The sequence below is a fragment of the Caretta caretta genome, chromosome 3 (genome assembly GCF_965140235.1).
Source record: "Caretta caretta isolate rCarCar2 chromosome 3, rCarCar1.hap1, whole genome shotgun sequence".
Lineage (NCBI taxonomy): Eukaryota > Metazoa > Chordata > Testudines > Cheloniidae > Caretta > Caretta caretta.
The window spans coordinates 199339776-199361034 of NC_134208.1; the positions used below are offsets into that span (position 1 = coordinate 199339776).

Sequence of the window (21259 nt, forward strand, 5' to 3'; positions counted from 1 at the left end):
CTGTCGAAGACAAGTTTTATAATAGTTAATTAGTGCCTGTTTATATGGAGATTATTCTAATGGCATCTTTGCAAATCAGATTTTAAAAGTTTTGGTGCGGGGACAGATCTGTCCATGCAGGGAGAGCAGAGTATGAGTCACAATCCACCCTGTGGATCTGAGAAGAGCGTTTTATCTACATTTAATAGGTAACCATTGAATGTTTGCAGTAAGCCTGCTAAAATATTTTAACTATATAGTGAAAAAATATGTATCATTTGCAGTAATTGATTTTAATATAAAACTACTTTACTCTCTCTCCCCCTCAACTCTCTCTTTCTCTCTCTCTCACACCTACTCATCCATCCATCCATCCATCCATCCACCCACCCACCCACCCACACTGGACATAGTTCTCAGCTGCCCTCCAGTTTTTACTTTTTTAGATATCCCATCTCTCCCAAAGTCATCATGTCTTAGAAGTACCCTTCTGGCTAGTGAAAGCTGAATCTGAAACATCCTGGAGACTGTCAAAGCCATTCTGGAAATGAGCTGTCAAGGTTCCTTCCCCACTCTGAACTCTAGGGTACAGATGTGGAGACCTGCATGAAAGACCCCCTAAGCTTATTTCTACCAGCTTAGGTTAAAACTTTCCCAAGGCACAAAGTCTTTGCCCTTGGATTAGGTAAAACGCTGCCACCACCAAGTGTTTTAGACAAAGAACAGGGAAAGTACAACTTGGAGTCCTGTTCCCCCAAAATATTCCCCCAAGCCCTACACCCCATTTCCTGGGGAAGGCTTGATAATAATATCCTCACCAATTGGTACAGGTGAACACAGACCCAAACCCTTGTATCTTAAGAACAATTTAAAATCAATCAGGTTCTTAAAAGAAGAATTTTATTGAAAGAAAAGGTAAAAGAATCACCTCTGTAAAATCACAATGGTAAATACTTTACAGGGTAATCAAATTCAAAACACAGAGAATCCCTCTAGGCAAAACCTTAAGTTACAAAAAAGACACAAAAACAGGAATATACATTTCCTCCAGCACAGCAAATTTTACAAGCCATTAAACAAAGAAAACCTAATTCATTTTCTAGCTAGATTACTTACTAACTTTACAGGAGTTGGAGAACTTGCATCCTTGATCTGTTCCTGGCAAAGGTGTCACATAGAGAGACAAAAACGCTTTGTGCCCCCCCCCAACTCCAGATTTGAAAGTATCTTGTCCCCTCATTGGTCATTTTTGGTCAGGTGCCAGCGAGGTAGCCTTAGCTTCTTAACCCTTTACAGGTGAAAGGGTTTTGCCTCTGGCCAGGAGGGATTTATAGCACTGTATACAGAAAGGTGGTTACCCTTCCCTTTATATTTATGACATGAGCATTCACTGTAGAGCAGAGATAATCAATAGGTGGACCGCACGCCAAATCTGGACCTCCAGATGCTTTTGAACAGACCCCCAAAAATTAGTATTTACTTATTAGTAGTGTCATTATTGTTGTTATTTTTTATTATTTTCTCTGAAATCTGGACCTTGATTATACCTTGACCAAGAACTTTGGACTTTGACAAAAAATAATTGACTGCCCCTGCCCATAGAGTGAAGCAAGGCACTCCCTTTCTCTAGGCACTAATCATACTGCCTCTCATTGTTCCAGCCTGAGGTGACTTGGTCACAGTAACAATTTGAAATTTCCTAAATTAGCCATATGACTTGTCATTAATCACTAATGTAAACATGTAACATTTTTAAAAATTCTTTTTTGAGTTAGAATGTCAGGAAGCAAAAATAATTTAAAGAACCCAATTACATATTTTCCTAGTTCAAATGCACAAGATAATTTTATTCTCAAAATGTACAGAAATGAAATTGATCTTGGGCTGAAAGCATGTATGCCATGTTTTAGTCCCCATCACAAAAATTTTACAGCCAAGGGACTGAGACACAATTGGAGGTTAAAGTGGAAACCATGACATTGCATTAAGTATAATAATCACAATCACATTTTAAATATAAGAGGGTGTTAGAATTGAAATATTTAATGTATAAACATGAATTACTGCAGGTAGAGTTAAGTCATTTGAAAATAGAACGAGCATTTCTCCAAAGTTATATGTCTGCTGCAGAGTACACTATGTAATCCCAGGTTGTCTTGTGTGCTCATGACCTTGGGAGTTGATTAACTAGGGTAAATCGTAAAACTCAAGATTCCTTTTAAAAAAGAAGTCCGTGCATGTGCTTCAAGGTGTGTATACACATAGCTTATCTGCCAGTTTCTTTTCTCCAATAGGGTGAATGTACATTCTGACTCTACACTGTTTGCATCATCTCTCACATTTAGAGCTTTATAAGGGGACTGTTTGTCTCTATGTCTGAAATTGTTTATTCATAATGTTCCCATTTTTATTTTAATGTAAACTTTGCCGTTTTGGTGCGGGGAAAAATTTGACTGTGCCAGGTTACAACACCTCTCGCTCAAATTTGGCCCGGCCTCCTCTCCATCTGTTGTGACACTGTGAATGAGTGAGGTTGTGACCTGGTGCACAGGATCACAATGCCACTCAAGTTTGCAGCAACTATAAAAAGTTGTGGTTTGTGTTAAAAGATGCAGTTTCCACAACAAAATCAGAGTGCATGAGTTTCTTCCAGCCTTACCCATGAAACATCTGTTTCATTGGATACTCATTGCTGGATCTATGACTCTTTAAAGGACTGATCCAAAGCTCAGTTCAGTCAATGGGATCATTTGAACTGGTCTAGAATTAGTGGCAGCCATTTTCAGGGAGTATTTAAATGCAACTCTTCATGGGAACTGAAGTTATTCAGAATGGGAGAACAGAGGTGTCAGTCTGTCATTTGGCCCGATAGTGTGGCTCACTTGTGAGATCATATTAAATGAAAACATTTGGTCTTTCACTATGTGAACTTTTTTACTGAGTCAGACATTGCACATTTAGTATCCACCTGTGTCTGGGCCATTTGTTCAAAAATATCCAAAAATATTCCCAGTTCACTGTCTTATTTTCAGAGAAGCATCTTTCTCATCAGAATGAAATATGAAGATTTACTAAGCTCATTCAATTTTGGCTTTGTTGGGTATTGAATTTTGGACCTGAGATATCAAGGTGATAGGAGCCTTTCATGGATGGATAGATTTAATAAATCTGACTTAAGCTAATACCGCTATTTAACAAAAAGATATTCCCACTTCTTCCATCCTGGGGAAAGTGTGATCATTGAAGGCTCATTTTTTGGATCTATGATGCATCAGGATCCCAAAGGCTTTTATTATCCCTAGACATTTTTCATCTAAAGGACTTCTAAACATGGAGCACTGTGTGAAGATAAAAGACTTCAAGTTTTCTTCACATAGGGTCCCAATCCAATGACCATTACTGTCAGTCGAAAGACTCCCATTGACTTTGGTCCTTAGGTAACGTGGTTTCTTAGTCATATTAGGGCCTTGAGACTTTCCCTTCATAAACAGACATAGATTTGCATCATCCTCACTTCCCAGTCCTACTGTAGTTTGGTCCTTTATGCAGAGGGACAGTGTTCACATAACACCAGGAAACCAAGTTACTGACATGACAGACTACAAGTACCCCAAATCCATGTGTTTGGTAATCATTTGTGCTGTCCATGTTCCAGGAAAATGAGGATAGATTTTCCCTCGTGGACTTTTTCTCCTTTTATTGCATGGCTTTAAAAACACCATTTGTCACAGCCAAACCCATTGTTCCCCACTGTTGAAAAGTTATTTAACATAATGGCTTTCCTGTTAGCCCTCAATAGCAGGAATTCTCAACCTTTTTTCCTTCTGAGGACCCCCAACATGCTATAAAAACTCCATGGCCCACCTATGTCACAATAGCAGGCTTTCTGCATATAAAAGCCAGGGCCAGCGTTAGGGGGTAGCAAGCAGGGCAATTGCGTGGGGCCTCATGCCACAGGAACTGCCGCAAAGCTACATTGCTCAGGCTTCAGCCTCGGATGGCGGGGCACAGGCTTGGGCTTCAACCCTATGTGGCAGGGCTTCAGCTTTCTGCCCTGGGCCCTGCTGGCCCTGCTTGGCAGCCCCCCTGAAACCTGCTTGTGGCCTCCCAGGAGGCCTCGGACTCCTGGTTGAGAACCACTGCTCTATAGGCTCAGGACCTGGATATTTTGAAGCCTAGGGAGAAACCCATCTCCTTAGTGAAGCTAGTGAAATTAAAAGTTATTGTATCCACTAGACCACGTAAATTACCCTATAATGCTGTGTCTTCTGAATCCTCTGCCCAGATAGACCACTCCAGTCTCTCACAGAAACCTGTTTTTTAACTAATCTATTAAAGTTTCAAAGGAATAAGAGGCATTTCCTATCATGTTACAGTAGATGAATTGGTGTACAAAGTAGAGTTAGTCATGACATGATTTCTTTGCCCCACTGCAAAAAATTAAGTTTTTCCCTCCAGTTTTGTCCATTTTTTATGGACATTTTTGGATTTTCATTAGAAAACTGAAAGTTTTATTTTTTCAACAAAATCCAAATATTGAACATTTCAAAAATGAAATTTTTCACATAGAATTTGTTTAGTCAAAACCAATTTTTTTGTCTAAAAATTTTCAATCAGTGCTCGTCAGAATTGATTTGAGCCGGTGCTACTTACTCCACCATAAACCCTGAAACAAGGTTTCGGTGCTTCAGTTTAGCTCATGGCTCCTAACAAACGAAATGATACAACCTTATTGGAGGAAACTGTCTCTGTTAGTTCAACTAGACAAGTTTCAAAATAATAACCAATATAGTTTTCTTTAGTTTTTAACAGTTATCTAAGATTAATCTTATCTTGAGTCATGCTTCACACAAACCTAACCTGCTCACCTGTTACTGACTGGTAACAAAAAAGGGGAAATATCATAGCAAGTAACTAAATGAGTACTTCATAACCCCAGTTAGAAGAGTTTTAACTCTTAAAAGCCCCTCACAAATCAGAAAAGAAATTACATACGATAAAATAAAACAGGCAGGATCTGTTTCAACTTGTATAGACAAAATGAATGACCACACATAAATAAATGTACTGACATGTGCTTTTATTTTGGAGCTGCAGGCTTTAGGATTTATGTTTTCATATGGCATAGGAATGGAGTATAATCAAGCCAAGGTAAGAAAAATAAAAAGTGATATGCTAGTCTTTTAAAAATTAAAGAAAGGACTTACCAAAAATACTACTGGTTTTGTTTCTTCATTCCTTGTATAATTTTTTGTTTCTATGTTTTAGGCACTTGTTTATTACACATTTGGAAGTCTTGGAGGAAATTTGATATCCCAGATGATTTTGGTTTGTAAATTATATATTTGGCAGCTCTATTTCTTGTTCTCTGTATAATAATCCAAAGGTTAAAGAGTAAGAAAAATATCTGTTATTTATTATATTAGGGATACCGTTACTGGGTCGGAATCAATGTTCCAAGAAATTGTGAAGCAGCACTAACTAATTACAGGAAAGTGGCATATTTCAGTAAGCAATCCACATGTTATTACTATTGTCATACCTCATTTTAGAACAAATGAAAAATAATATGTGAAATGAAGAAAATTATTTCTCATTCATAACTGGTAATATATATATATATATATATATATATATATATATATATATCACCAGATTCTGCTCTCAGGTGCATAGATGCAGCTTTCATTAAGATCTACAGGAGCTGTGCACATATATCTAATGGTAGAGTTTAAGCTATGTAGTATTGCAATCTCATGAGTTCCATTAATATTCTGTATTTTCAGATAGTTATTACATAAGATTTTGGAAACGTGGTAGGACATCATAGTTAAAGTTCTAAGACAATTTCCATTAGAAGCCTGATTTTGGCATCCCCATCTTCACAAGAGGAAGTGAATCTAAACACACCCTGGACATCATTGGCTATGCCACTTTCCAGCCAGTGCCACCAGTTTAAGGGGCTGAGCACAATCTCTGATGGCATGAGGGAGGCTGCATCTACCTTGTATCACTGCAAACTTATACCTCAGACAAATTTCTACTGGGTACCCCTGCCCTAATCATGGAAACTAATCTGACACTGGAACTTTAGAACATGGTTCTCCCAAACCACATTCAAGCTTATAAACCCAAAGAGAACCACATTTAAGGCTCCATAGAAGTTTTAAACCAAGCCAACATAGCCATAGCTCATGACACCTATATTTCTTCACTGAAGTTAGAGGCAAAACCTGTTCAGCCATTTGAGTTATAAGCTTGCCCAAACACATTCCTCTTTATATGTGAACATGTCCCACATCAACTGGATGTAGGTTTTATCATACACTTTAAAGCCATATATTGTTATTTATATAACAGAGATGACTGAGTTTCTTGTGGGAACTGGTGAGGCTCTCCAGTGTACTGGTGGAGGGAGGGCAGAGATAAAGGGCAAAGTTAACACTGATGTTAAAATGTTCACTGCATGTTTATTGAACTCCCAGCATTTCACTGATGTTTGTTAAATTATAATGCTGTTAATTTTTTAAAAGTCACATTCTCAACTTTAACTTTAATTTGACTGGGTAAAGATATTCTCTCTCTTTGAATTATAAAGTGACCTTCACATAATATTTTATAAGAAAAATGGAAAACCAACATTACATATATACCAAATTAAAGTATCTTTTATTATTAATTTCCATGCTATCTTTCCCATTGATCAATTTTACTCTTAATGCAACATATATAAAATGTCATTTATTGCTATGCTCTTACCAAGAATTATTGACTTTAATATACAAGTTATGAAAGTAATTCTTATATCTTACTTCTAGTTCCTCAAATACATACACATCATCTTTATGGAAGTTGCATAAATGCAGCAATAACCAGTACATTGCTGGCAGGAATGAATGTGATTTTGATAAACATGGTTACCATTTCTCAGGTCAGCCCATATTGGCCTTCCATCTACATGACATAATAAGCAGATGCACCAATGAAACTGTGAAGTTTCTAATGCAAGTATAGGCACTGTTCCTTCTTCCAAGTTCCTCGCTTTTGTTCTGCTTCACATAAAACAAGTAGCAGAAGTTTCTTCATCTGCTCCTCACTGTCTACAGTTGTCCATTTTTAGTTCTCAACTTGTTAGTTGAAATCCAGTCCTACATTAAGTGTTGTAGCTGTTATGAGAATTTGTCATTAGCCCTTTTAAGTGTCTTTTCAATTTGCTAATCCAATAGTCTGCTTTTCATGTTTCCTCCATTGCCCCTGTTACATAAGATCTAGATGGCAGGGGCAGATACCATCATTTTTCCTGAATTCAGCACTGTATAAACAATGCTGGAACCAAACAACAATATCTAAAAAGAGAAAATATACCCCTAGTAGCCTGTCCAGTGCTATTGCGTTATTTCCATAAGTAAGCAGTACCCTTCTGAACAGTATGACAATTACTAAAAAAAGAAAAAAGTGTAGTACTGAATGTTATACTTGGTACATCTTTTGACTTTATTTGGCTAACCATTTTTTTGCATAATTTCATGAAACTCTATGTAGTGTACCATCCACATTAATAATCTCTAAATTGCTAAATATAATACCACTGTTCTATGACAACTCTTGTCTTGTCATTTTTATTAACAGTTGCTAATAAATTAGAAAAAAATGAAGAAATGCCAGTAGAAAAAGTGAGACTGATGGAAAAATCAGAAAATCTGAGTTCTAACAATGACTTCTTAGATTGGGATGTACACCAATACTATAAGTTTTTGGCTGAAAGAGGAGACACACAGATACAGGTAGTGTATAAAGCTAAGATACTTTTTTCTGGAAAAAATGTTGACTTCTGGGGACAGGACAGTATTCATGAACTACAAATGTTTTGTCATATTGGGCCTTATCCTGCAGCGCTGCAGTCAACGGGAACAGGATTTCGGCACCCAGGGGACATGGGTACAGGAGACTCCTTGGTATGGGGGAATCCCTACATGGCACATAACCTTCATTTCAGTTGGACTCCATGCAGACACAAGACATCTGCTCATATGGATCTGATTGCAGGATTAGGGCATTAAAAGCCAGCTCTTTAGGCATGAACCATGTGTTTGTGCAGTGTGTAGTATAGTGAAGTAATAATTTTATTAGGTTATGCCAAAGCCATTACAATATTTATTCCATTGTATGAAAGCTTTCAAGATATACTACTTTTTCAAAAGTCAGTAAGAAAGTACTTTCAATACTTTTATTTTCTGCCCAATGGGAATTTACGGTATTTTTTCTGGGATTTCAGAAAGACAAAGAATATTGCTGAAATAAAATTTGAATAATTATTTCTAGGTATTTCTTGGACAATTACATCTTGCAGGAAGGAAGGGACTAGAGAAAGATCATTCTGTAGGTATATTTAAATAAGAGCTGAGGATTTAAATCTTGCAACACTAGTGTTCACTACCGCCAGTTTATTTGCATATATGAATATTCTGTAGTAAACGAAAGTCATGTAACTTCATTGATTCTGTACAATTAAGAACCCCATTATACACTAAAAAAGACTTTTTTCTGCAGAGTTTCAGTTAGCATGGTTATGAAGATGGGTGGGCTCAGAATAAATATCTGGGCTCCATAATTAGCTCAGTACGCAAAAGCAGCCAAAAAAGTTTTAGTGCAAGATAACTTTTAAATATTTACAGCGAATGTATATGAGAGAGAATGAAATTAGAGGCAAGTTTCTTCCCTTTCTATCTGTTGGGAGCAGAGCAAATAAGGCAGTTAGTCTCTTCCCTTTCTATTCTTGCTGTCGGAGCAGAAGATCTGACAACTTTTGACTTACTGGGTCAGTGCAGCTTTCAGGGTCCTCAAAAATCCAAAGATCTAAGCAGTTCCTTGTGCCTAAGACTGGCCTTGTAAGAAGACATATACTGTAATTCATGTACATATAAAAAACATGTGATACTTGCATGTGATACTTGTGGCTATTAGCCAGGATGGGTAAGGAATGGTGTCCCTAGCCTCTGTTTGTCAGAAGGTGGAGATGGATGGCAGGAGAGAGATCACTTGATCATTACCTGTTAGGTTCACTCCCTCTGGGGCACCTGGCATTGGCCACAGTCGGCAGACAGAATACTGGGGTGGATGGACCTTTGGTTTGACCAAGTATGGCCATTCTTATGTTCTTACACTGATGACAATTTGTGCTTATCTGAGTGTTTTCCGACACAAAACTGACATTGATAATTGTGGGAGGGGATGTATTTTAAAGATTAAAATGATATTTCTGAAAGCTAATTCACATTATGGGGAACACTAAAGTTTTTTTTTCTTATGGTCACATACACTATAACAAGAATTTGTAAAAATTTGTTCATGTGGCCTCAACACTGTCAATCTGTTCCTGTCTAAGGTCAGACTCTTCTTAGGTAACGGATCTAGATGCTCTGTTCTTACCTTTGATTCAGCCACCGCTCACCTATCATACTAAGGCCCTGATTCTGCAAAGGCTAACATGCATTAATAGTCCTATTGAATGGGACTACACACGGGCATAAAATTATACTTGTGTGTAAGCGTTTGTAGGTTCAGAGCCTAAATGTGTAAAGCTATTTTCAGTGTTGTGTTGTGACATTTTCTGGTCTGTCTAAATCAAGAGGAGGTGTAAAGCTGTGCAAAACATTTGTCTTGGTTGAAATTTACAAAAAACACCTTTTTCAGGTGAAAAATTGTAACTTTGTTATTGCTTTTTATTCAGAAAGCTTTCTACTATTTCCTAAAGGCAGCAAAAGCAGGGAATACACATGGTATGGCATTCCTGGGAAAGGTACGTATTACTTTTCATGAGATTAATTTGGTAAATTGCAACAATCAAGGACTAGATAATGGCTAAACCTAAAGTAGCCACCTAGGGGTGCAAGGGTATTAGGACCTTCCCCTTGCTTCCCCATACAGCCACCCCACATCTTGGCTCAAGATACTGGGGGCAGAACAGGCTCCACACAACTGCTACTCCCTACCATGAGCAAGTGGGTAGAAAGGGACAGAAGGTGGCAGCATCAAAATTCAGCAGAACTTAGCTAACATATGGGGGGTAGACAAATATTTGACACCTGGTAAGGGGTGTAGCAAATTATCCATTCTCCTCCCCATCCACTTCCCAGAGTGAGGCTGTAGAATCTGGCCTAAGAAATCAGGTATCTAATAACTCAGTGTAGAACAGGGAATATTAGAGTTAGTTACTGTAATGCCAACAAGAAATGCCTACTAGTAAAGAGACAGATGACCAAAGACATACATTTCATTTATGACCAAAGCCATCATTGAAAATGTTTGTTGAAATGCTACATAAATTATTAAATATTAAATAAATTATTTCAAACCAGTACTAATTTTATATCTGTATGTAAAGACACAGAGCCAACCTCTGTCTTCACTTGCATTGAGTTCGATGAGATGCCACAGGTAGAACAGAGGACTGACTTAGGTCCACAATATTTATCATGATCAAAATAACACAGTGGAATAGAACTTTAAAGCGATGTTGTCATATTGGCCAGGTTTGGGGCCCAAAGTACTTTAATATTTGTATCTAGTGGAATACTTATAAAGTTTTGCTATTCTGTCACCAAGTGAAAATAAAAAAATATATAAAAGTAATGGTTCATCACAAAACCAATGTCACTCCCTGTTTATACACTGAACTCTGCTGAAACTTAATAGTGCTGATGAACAAAAAACCCCATTTACATTTCAGCTGTAATAGAAACCCTGGAAGGAAATCAGCATCAGCTAGCTATTGAAAGGATAAAACTTGTAGAGAAAAATATGTCTTCAAGCTACCTCGGCCAAGATTTTCCAAAGGGAATCATTATTTTGGGTGCCTCCATTTTGGGGTGTCCAATTTGAGATGCCTCATGAGGGCCTAATTTCCAGAGGAGGGTGTTGACCACTTTCTGAACTTCATCTCCAAATAAGAATGTCTCAGTTTGGGCACTAAAAAGGAGGCACCCAAAAATCACCAGGTGCTTTTGAAAATCTTGGCCTCAGAAGTTGTTACAAATAACCTAAAGGCTTTTTTAAGAAAACAAGTTACAAACAAGTAATTAACATGATTCTATTAGTGTATACTCAGTATAAATCAATAAAAATTTAGAACATTAAACCAATCAGAAAAAACTCATGAGTGGGAGAGAACTGGCAAAGTTCTGTTCTCAATTACATCTGTACAATGTCATTGGCTTTATTGGGGATGTACAAGTGGAAGTAGGAGCAGACTTTGTCCTACTGTTTATATTTTTTATGAGAAACTGGATAGGCAGGGATTCATAACACATATCTAAGGAGCAAATATCTCCTTTTCTTTATATTGATCAGATGTTTTTAGAAGGAAGTGTTGCAGTGACACAGAGTAATGCTTCTGCTTTTAAGTACTTCACAATGGCAGCTGAAAAGGTAATATAAGAAAAAGTATCTGTTTTTATACAATATTTTAAGAGTGTATTTGATTTACACCTCAATTAGTGTGTAAATTACAGGAGGTAATTAGTGTGTAAATTACATGCAGTCCATTTCTTCCATTTAATGGAAATGTTATTCAGTGTAGATTTTTAAGTCGGTAACTGTAGCACACTTCTGAAGCCTATGAAATATAGTCCTATGTTATGAAGTTGGTGAAGTTGAGGGTAATGGAAAAGCTAGCAGAAAAGTTGGAGAAGTAGAAACAGGAGGTAGAACTGTTAGTTTGTGTGCAAACTAAAGCCCCAATTCTGGAAGGTCCTAATCATCCTCAATTCTCACTAAAGTCCAAGGCATCACAAGAACTCACTAAGTGGTCTCATGTAGAATGGATGACAAATAGCAGGTGCCCATGAAAACACTATGATCTGTCTGATAGAAACAAGTGGATCCTGCAGTCTAGGAGCAATTTTTATGCCATGTCCTGTTCTGAAAGAGATGCTGGATATTGGCAGAGGACAAGTACTTCTACAACTGAGATAGTACCACCTTCTTAAATGATCTTGCTAAGAAAAGGAAAGTTGGAAATTATTTGGGTAGTGAGCAGAGTTGTTGGCTTTGTCAGGTTTGGCCAGGTTAATGAATTCTTTAGTGACTAATCATTTGCCTTCTTTAGCATGAAATTGCAAAATCCTCTTCATACAATACCACAGCAGCAAAGTAGTGTGTGATCTTGTTATGGTGTGTTGCAGGGCTGCCTCTTCACAGGTGCTCCCGCATGGCCTGGAGTGGCTCTGTGGCATCTTGCCTCTGTTTTCCCTTCTCTCAGGACTCCTTAATAAAACTCTAGACAGTCAAGTAGGGTTGCCAACCCTCCTGGATTGTCCGGGAGTCTGATGAAATTGGCATCGATCTACTGGTGACCATTGAAAGCTCAGGGAGATTTTTAATAGGTCGCTAAAAGTCCGGTCGACGGTGTAGCGGTCTCCCTACCTGCCCTAGCTCCGCGTGGCTCCCGGAAGTGACCAGCGTGTCCAGCTCCTAGGTGCAGAGGCAGCCAGGGGGTCTTTGTGCGTTGTCCCTGCCCTGACTGCTGACTCCACAGCTCCCATTGGCCAGGAACCACGGACAATGGGAGCTGCAGCGGCGGTGCCTGCAGGCAGGGGCATTGCGTGGAGCCACCTAACTACCCCTGAGCTTAGAAGCTGGACATGCCATTCGCTTCTGGGAGCTGACCGAGGTAAGCGCCTCCTGGCCGGAGCCCACACACCTTACGACCTAGAATCATAGAATCATAGACTATCAGAGTTGGAAGGGACCTCTGGAGGTCATCTAGGCAGTCTCCCTACCTGCCCTAGCTCCGCGTGGCTCCCGGAAGTGACCAGCGTGTCCAGTTCCTAGGTGCAGAGGCAGCCAGGGGGTCTTTGTGCGTTTCCCCTGCCCTGACTGCTGACTCCACAGCTCCCATTGGCCAGGAACCACGGACAATGGGAGCTGCGGCGGCGGTGCCTGCAGGCAGAGGCATTGCGTGGAGCCACCTAACTACCCCTGAGCTTAGAAGCTGGACATGCCATTCGCTTCTGGGAGCTGACCGAGGTAAGCGCCTCCTGGCCGGAGCCCACACACCTTACGACCTAGAATCATAGAATCATAGACTATCAGAGTTGGAAGGGACCTCTGGAGGTCATCTAGTCCAACCCCCTGCTCAAAGCAGGACCAATCCCCAACTAAATCATCCCAGCCAGGGCTTTGTCAAGCCTGACCTTAAAAACTTCTAAGGAAGGAGATTCCACCACCTCCGTAGGTAACGCATTCCAGTGTTTCACCACCCTTCTAGCGAAAAAGTTTTTCCTAATATCCAACCTAAATCTCCCCCACTGCAACTTGAGACCATTACTCCTTGTCCTGTCATCTGCTATCACTGAGAATAGTCTAGATCCATCCTCTTTGGATCCACCTTTCAGGTAGTTAAAAGCAACTATCAAATCCCCCCTCATTCTTCTCTTCCGTAGACTAAACAATCCCAGTTCCCTCAGCCTCTCCTCATAAGTCATGTGTTCCAGACTCCTAATCATTTTTGTTGCCCTTCGCTGGACTCTCTCCAATTTGTCCACATCCTTCTTGTACTGTGGGGCCCAAAACTGGACACAGTACTCCAGACGAGGCCTCACCAATGTCAAATAGAGGGGAACGATCACGTCCCTCGATCTGCTGCCTACTTATATACCCCAAAATGCCATTGGCCTTCTTGGCAACAAGGGCACACTGTTGACTCATATCCAGCCTCTCGTCCACTGTAACCCTTAGGTGCTTTTGTGCAGAACTGCTGCCTAGCCATTTAGTCCCTAGTCTGTAGCGGTGCATGGGATTCTTCCATCCTAAGTTAAGGTCTCTGCACTTGTCCTTGTTGAACCTCATCAGATTTCTTTTGGCCCAATCCTCCAATTTGTCTAGGTCCCTCTGTATCCTATCCCTACCCTGCAGCGTATCTACCACTCCTCCCAGTTTAGTGTCATCTGCAGACTTGCTGAGGGTGCAATCCACACCATCCTCCAGATCATTAATGAAGATATTGAACAAAACCGACCACAGGACCGACCCTTGGGGCACTCCGCTAGATACCGGCTGCCAACTAGACATGGAGCCATTGATCACTACCCGTTGAGCCTGACAATCTAGCCAACTTTCTACCCACCTTGTAGTGCATCCATCCAGCCCATACTTCTTTAACTTGCTGGCAAGAATACTGTGGGAGACCCTGTGAAAAGCTTTGCTAAAGTCAAGGAATAACACATCCACTGCTTTCCCTTCATCCACAGAACCAGTTATCTCATCATAGAAGGCAATTAGATTAGTCAGGCATGACTTTCCCTTGGTGAATCCATGCTGACTGTTCCTGATCACTTTCCTCTCGTCTAAGTGCTTCAGAATTGATTCCTTGAGGACCTGCTCCATGATCTTTCCGGGGACTGAGGTGAGGCTGACTGGCCTGTAGTTCCCAGGATCCTCCTCTTTCCCTTTTTTAAAGATTGGCACTACATTAGCCTTTTTCCAGTCTTCCGGGACTTCCCCTGATCGCCATGAGTTTTAAAAGATAATGGCCAATGGCTCTGCAATCACATCCGCCAATTCCTTTAGCACTCTCGGATGCAACACATCTGGCCTCATAGACTTGTGCATGTCCAGCTTTTCTAAATTGTCCCGAACCACTTCTTTCTTCACAGAGGGCTGGCCACCTCCTCCCCATTCTGTGCTGCCCAGTGCAGTAGTCTGGGAGCTGACCTTGTTCGTGAAGACAGAGGCAAAAAAAGCATTGAGTACATTAGCTTTTTCCACATCCTCCGTCACTAGGTTGCCTCCCTCATTCAGTAAGGGGCCCACACTTTCCTTGACTTTCTTCTTGTTGCCAACATACCTGAAGAAACCCTTCTTGTTACTCTTAACATCTCTCGCTAGCTGCAACTCCAGGTGTGATTTAGCCTTCCTGATTTCACTCCTACATGCCTGAGCAATATTTTTATACTCATCCCTGGTCATTTGTCCAATCTTCCACTTCTTGTAAGCCTCTTTTTTGTGTTTAAGATCAGCAAGGATTTCACTGTTAAGCCAAGCTGGTCGCCTGCCATATTTACTATTCTTTCTACACATTGGGATGGTTTGTCCCTGTAACCGCAATAAGGATTCCTTAAAATACAGCCAGCTCTCCTGGACTCCTTTCCCCCTCATGTTATTCTTCCAAGGGATCCTGCCCATCAGTTCCCGGAGGGAGTCAAAGTCTGCTTTTGGGGTTTGTATTCTGTAGTCTGTATTCTGCTGTTTTCCTTTCTTCCTTGTGTCAGGATCCTGAACTCGACCATCTCATGGTCACTGCCTCCCAGGTTCCCATCCACTTTTGCTTCCCCTATTAATTCTTCCCGGTTTGTGAGCAGCAGGTCAAGAAGAGCTCCACCCCTAGTTGAAGGGCACCTCCCACACCCCAACCCCCTGCCCCAGGCCTGAGCATCCAAACCCCCTCCAAGAGCACGCACCTTGAACCCCTTCCCACATCCCAACTCCCTACCCCAGTCCTGAGCCCCCTCCTGCACTCCGAACCTCTTGGCCCCAGCCCAGAGCCCACTCCAGCACCCCAAACCCCTCATCCCCAGCCCCACCCCAGAGCCTGCCCCCCAGCCAGACCCCTCCCTCCCTCCCACACCCCAACCTCCGGTCCCAGCCTGGAGCCCCCTCCCACATCCTGAACCCCTCATTTCTGGCTCTACCCTGGAGCCTGCACCCCCAGCTGGAGCCCTCACCCACTCCTACACTCCAACCCTCTGCCCCAGCCCAGTTAAAGTGAGTGAGGGTGGAGGACAGCAAGCGATGGAGGGAGGTGGGATGGAGTGAGTGAGGGGCGGGGCCTTAGGGAAGGGGCGGGGCAGGAGCAGGGCAAGGGTGTTTGTGTTTGTGTGATTAGAAAGTTGGCAACCCTAGTCTAAAGATATAGCACAAGATTCCCCTTCAGGGTGTCTACTTTATTAAAACCAAAATCAACTGAAAATAAAGTCTCTTCCACCCAGTCCTTAGCTGGACCCAGTTCCTCCTATCTGATAAATTGTTCTCTCTGGTTCTGTGCCATCTTCTCTTTTCCACAGAGGAATCCCACAGTTTTTCTCAGGGCTGTTTTAATACCAATCGGTTGTAACCTTCCTTAGCTTCCCTCAGCTGACCACTACTATCTTTTTCTTATTCTTCCCCCATTCGGGAAAGAACAGCAGACAGCCATTCTTCCTGTGCTAGTGTCTCCCTCATCTGCTCACTCAGGGTTCCCTGCAGGTGAGGGAGACACTAGTACAGGAAGAATGGCTGTCTGTTGTATCTGCAGGCATTTGCCAACACCAGCCATCAGCCCTCTTCTCTCTACAGGCCTCTTCCTTATCTACCCCAGGCCTGAGTGAATCACCTGACAGCCTCATTCTCCCCACGTAGGGAGGCAAGCTCATTGTTTTACAGGAGGGGGCTGGTCCTGTGTCCCATTAAGGGGCTAGCCACCCTGTGACATGGTCCTATCTCTGGAAGTTTTGGATTTGATCCCAGTGCAGTACAGGAAAAGCATGCTTTAATGACCATGTCTTTTGCCTGTATGAATATTGTAATTTATTTTTCCCATCTTACCTTGTGACAACTCAGTGTATACAGATTATGCTGGAGCACTTCTTCTCCCCTTTCCTATGAAACCTATGTGCTGCTTCTTAGCAAAAGTGGCTTCCTTGTTGATTAGGGTAATGTTTGTTAATATGTATGTGATTGCTTTATTTGGTCAGGAGAATGGGATTCCCTACGCTCATATTTGAAATTTTGAGTCATTTGCCCCAGTCCATCCATAGGGCATGTATTTTTTGGATTTCTTGTTGATTAATGTGAGAAAGGAATCCAAAATCTCCATCTGGCTACATAGATTCAGCAAATACAAAAATTCAGATCTACCTGCATACAAAATAGGATCTTATTGAGCTTTTTGATGTTAAATTACATAGTAAGTTTTAAAATCACAGGGTCACAGAAATTGGAGATGAAAAAGACCTATGCCGTCATCTTATGCATCTTCCTACCAATGCAGAAAAAAAGTGGTTCTGACAGAGTCAACAAATTATGAGTCAGTTCATCCTTAACTCACCCCATTGTGCTAAAATGCACATGGGTATATCACATACTGTATTACCAAGATACAAACAAGGCAAATTAAATAGTTGTTGTATCTAATAATCAGTGAATAGAGAAGGAGTGTGTGTACAACTCATATTGCACTAGAGAACATCAAAGAGAGCTAAGGAAAGAGTCAAGATGAGAAAGCCAAGATGGTGAAAGACTGTTAGCATTTGTCAGTTAGCTTAAATAAGCTTAAATAGCTTAAATACTGGGTGATCGCTTACTTTGGCCAAAACACAATTGTTTCTGCTAAATATTCAAAGAACAAAATAAGATCTTCCAGAGTGAGTAACCAGAACCAAACACTTGTTGAAATAGAGCATTAAAAAGGGACTTTCGAAATATCTAGTATTGGGCTGGCACTATCTGTGGTGTGAAACCGAAGAAATTTCTGCAATGAAACTGAGGTGGACAATCTTCCTTTTATTTGTGGAGATTTCTCCCTAATCATTATGTTGGGGGGTCTTTGTGCCCCACTGTAGAGCAGAACATGGGTTTGACCCCCCAATGTCTCTTGGGGCTATTCACTCAGAACCTCTCTGTGTGCTAATGCTCCCCCAACATCTACTAACAGAACAGCATGAATGGAGATCACTACTGTGCTTTTTCAGCAGACAGCTGTTTTCAGATGCCCCACATTACAATAGGGTTTCTAATATGGGGAGGATGGCATGGAAATAATACAGCCTGAACTCTCTAGAGCCAGTGGAGGAAAAATGTGCACCCACCCCTGTCTGCCTACATCTCCTCCAGACTGACCACCTTCCAGCCCCTTCTTTTTCATGTGAATCCAAACTACAGCTGCGCAGAAAAAGCTAATTCTGTTTCTCAGGGAATTTTTATATTTTGAAATTTGGTTTCATTCCAATTCAGAATGAAAACCGCAAATGTTGATGTTCTCTCCAAAAGGGAATGGAACCCCACCCCCAGGGCAATCTACCTAACAGACTGCCCCAGAGCTGGGGACCCTGGAAGCCTGAATCAAGAGAAGCTGTGGTTCCCAGGTTCCTGGCTCCCTGTCAGCCTATGAGGCAAGATGCTGCGGAGCCAGGCTACTGAGGAGTTGAGTAGGCAACAAACCAGGCAGGATTCTGTCAAAACATCATCAGAATCAAACCATCTCCACAAAAGATTGACAAATCAGCAAATGCTGATTGAAAAAAAGTGTTTCATCAGAATTTTTCTGTCTACCTCTAGTCCAGCCACTCGGGGACCCCTGCATAGTGTCAAAAAATGAGGGTTGCTACCATAGACATGTCAGAATCTCCTTTTCCAGTGGGAGAGGAAATCCCTGCACAAACAGTGCGTTCCCTGCATGTGCCCCTGAGATCCAGTCAGGGCCTATTAGTAGTAGTTTTTGTGGGGGAAAGAGGGCAGGGAGGAGAACACCCTGCTCTAGTTTTACCATCCACTGAAGCCACTTTTATTAATGGCAATGAAATGACATATGGATAACAAAAATGAAAGCCACTTTTTAAACATATGGTATGGTGTCTCTCTACAAGCAGTCATGAGACTCATCAGAATAAGAATACTAATTTAGCATTGATTCATAATCATTATCAGAATTCATAGTTCTAAGTTCACTATATCATAGTAAAAGAAAAGCAGGAATAGCTAATTGGTTAGTTACTTATATGATAGGTGTTTTCTTTATTGCAAGTGCTTTTCAGTGTCTTAATGAAAAATTACATTCAAACTTAATACATTATTTTAGGGTAATGCAGTTGGACTATGGGGGCTAGGCGTTCTTTATTTTCAAGGAAAAGGTGTTCCAGTGGTAAGAATTATTTTAGTCACTTCAAATATGTTTTTCGCAATACAACTAGTAAAAATACAAGAAAATAAAATGTTTAATCAATATCAACTATGGATTAAAACACTCTTTAATAGGAGATTATAGCTCAAATAACTATAATATAGCTCATTCAAGTGGTACAACTAATATGTTTATAGCACTGCAAATATGAGTAATTTTTCTCGTACTCTGAATACTATCATGAACACACCATTGTGTGTCTTTAATGGAGCTCCTCCTGATTTATACTAGTGTAACTTTGAGCAGAATGAGGCCCAGAGTCGAATTAAATAAATGAAAAACGATGGTAGGTGTTATTACATTCAACGCTATGGAGTATAACTGGTGTGAGATCAGAATCAGGACCCTGATCTCAGCAGATACTATACAAGCTGCACATTGGGGAAAAATGTTAGTTTGATTTTGTTTTTCATTTGTTTGGGATACAGCATAACATTCTGTCATTAAATTGTGCCACTCAAAAGTGGGACAAAACTTGTCTTTTTCATGAGCACAGAATTCTTACCATGCTGGCAGGTACCTAGAACTTTCAGTAATGGAGAGTAATTACCTTTCAGAACTATACTGAAGCTTTTAAATACTTTCATATAGCAGCTGAGAAAGGTTTGGCAGATGCACAGTTCCAGCTAGGAGTCATGTATCACTGTAAGTACTGTACATTTTTTAATTAAAAATTTGCATGAATCAGTAGTTTCAGAGTAGCAGCCGTGTTAGTTTGTATTTGCAAAAAGAAAAGGAGTACTTGTGGCACCTTAGAGACTAACCAATTTATTTGAGCATAAGCTTTCGTGAGCTACAGCTCACTTCATCGGATGCATTCAGTAGTTTGTAATTTTACAAAAACTGAAGTCTCCAATCTCAACTTGATTTGCAGCTGGCTCTGGAGTAAGGAAAGACTATAAACTTGCCTTCAAATATTTTTACTTGGCATCTCAAAATGGACAACCCATTGCTGTTTATTATTTGGCTCAGATGTATGCTGCAGGGACTGGAGTGTTTAGATCATGTCAAAATGCAGTTGAGGTAAATATTATATTTTTTAAAGATTTATGATTAGTTATAGAATAGCCAGGATTTGTATTACTATTTTAACTTCTATTTTTATGAAAGTTGCCTATATTTTATGATTTAGAGTCAGAAATCTGCATTTTCTGAAGTAGGAGAAAAGTGATCATATCTGGGCCAAATTCTGTTTTCAGATGCACTAGTCTAAATCCAGAATAACTCCACTGATGTCAGTAGAGTTGCTCCAGATAAGACCAGTGTAAATTAGAGTAGAGGGTGACCTATAGCACGCCAGTATGATGGCCTTTACACCACAGAGTCATAGAGCGTGTATACACAGCATTTTGGAGTAAGCCTTCCAGCCCGGGTTGACAGACTTGTGCTAGTGGGGCTCGCACTAATGCTGTAAAAATAGATGGCTAGATAGCGTTTGAAGTTGTGGCTTGGGCTGGAGCTTGGGCTCTGAAGCCTAGGGAGGGAGGCTGGGAGGCTTTGCTCCAAAATGCTATGTAGACATTCCCATAGAGTTTAAGGCCAGAAGGGACCACAAAATCATCCAGTCTGACCTCCTATACCTCACAGGCCATTGACACCACCCAGCACCAGCACAAACCCAACAACTGAAATTAAACCAAAGTATTACAGCACTCAGCACTGGACTCAATCTTTAAATCTATTTTCTAACTCTTCACCAAATTAATTTAACAATGTAAGTACGGTTCTTATCAATTTGGCATTCATGCTTTTTTTTTAAAGTAGGTTGAGTCTGCCTAAAATGTCATGGGTTGATTTAACTTAGCACCATTCATCTCAAGAAATCCTGAGTACTTGTATATCTGACTATTGATAAAACATTTTAGGGAAGATTTGCTGTGGCTGTTTTTGTTCTTTGCCCACAACTATTCATGCCTATTTTAGAATTTTATTGGCAGTTCTAGTTTTATCAAGTCTTCCATGTACTATAAATACATCCAGTTTAACTGGCCCCTTTTCAGCTCAGGCAGTTAGCTGGCAACTTTTGCACTATATCTAGATTTTTTACATTGCTGGCTTTCTTATGAAATACATATGCATTGTGTGACTTTTTATAGTTACATAAGAATTGTTTCTCTAAGACATACTCTTCCATAGGAATCTTTACATCTTGCAAAAAGTTATCCATCAGCCACAGTGCAGAGCAGGGTGGCGTTCCCCTATCCCCCAATACTGAGGGACACTATCCTGTGATACACAGCTTAATTGTGATGTACTTTAAGATCACTGGGGGGAAATGCCAAAATATTGTTACATAGTGGCAGTACTACTATATCATAACCAGTCAGAGTTGAATTTCACCAGCAG

At 40.6% G+C, this 21259-nt stretch overlaps 1 protein-coding gene across 9 annotated transcripts in view; it reads left to right on the forward strand.

Annotated features, from left to right (window-relative positions):
• The window catches only part of SEL1L2 (SEL1L2 adaptor subunit of SYVN1 ubiquitin ligase), an 81854-nt gene that overhangs the window by 45979 nt on the left and 14616 nt on the right, over positions 1–21259 (forward strand). For 4 of the 9 annotated variants that reach the window (XM_075127232.1, XM_075127239.1, XM_075127238.1 and 1 more), the window contains 9 exons: positions 5071–5130; positions 5248–5307; positions 5406–5487; positions 7609–7763; positions 9710–9778; positions 11329–11406; positions 18812–18874; positions 19471–19558; positions 19788–19936. In XM_075127232.1, the coding sequence (XP_074983333.1) occupies positions 5071–5130; positions 5248–5307; positions 5406–5487; positions 7609–7763; positions 9710–9778; positions 11329–11406; positions 18812–18874; positions 19471–19558; positions 19788–19936 (804 nt within the window). The remainder of the gene's footprint in view (positions 1–5070; positions 5131–5247; positions 5308–5405; positions 5488–7608; positions 7764–9709; positions 9779–11328; positions 11407–18811; positions 18875–19470; positions 19559–19787; positions 19937–21259) is intronic. The other 5 variants (XM_075127235.1, XM_048842604.2, XM_075127237.1 and 2 more) reach the window with 4 other exon arrangements.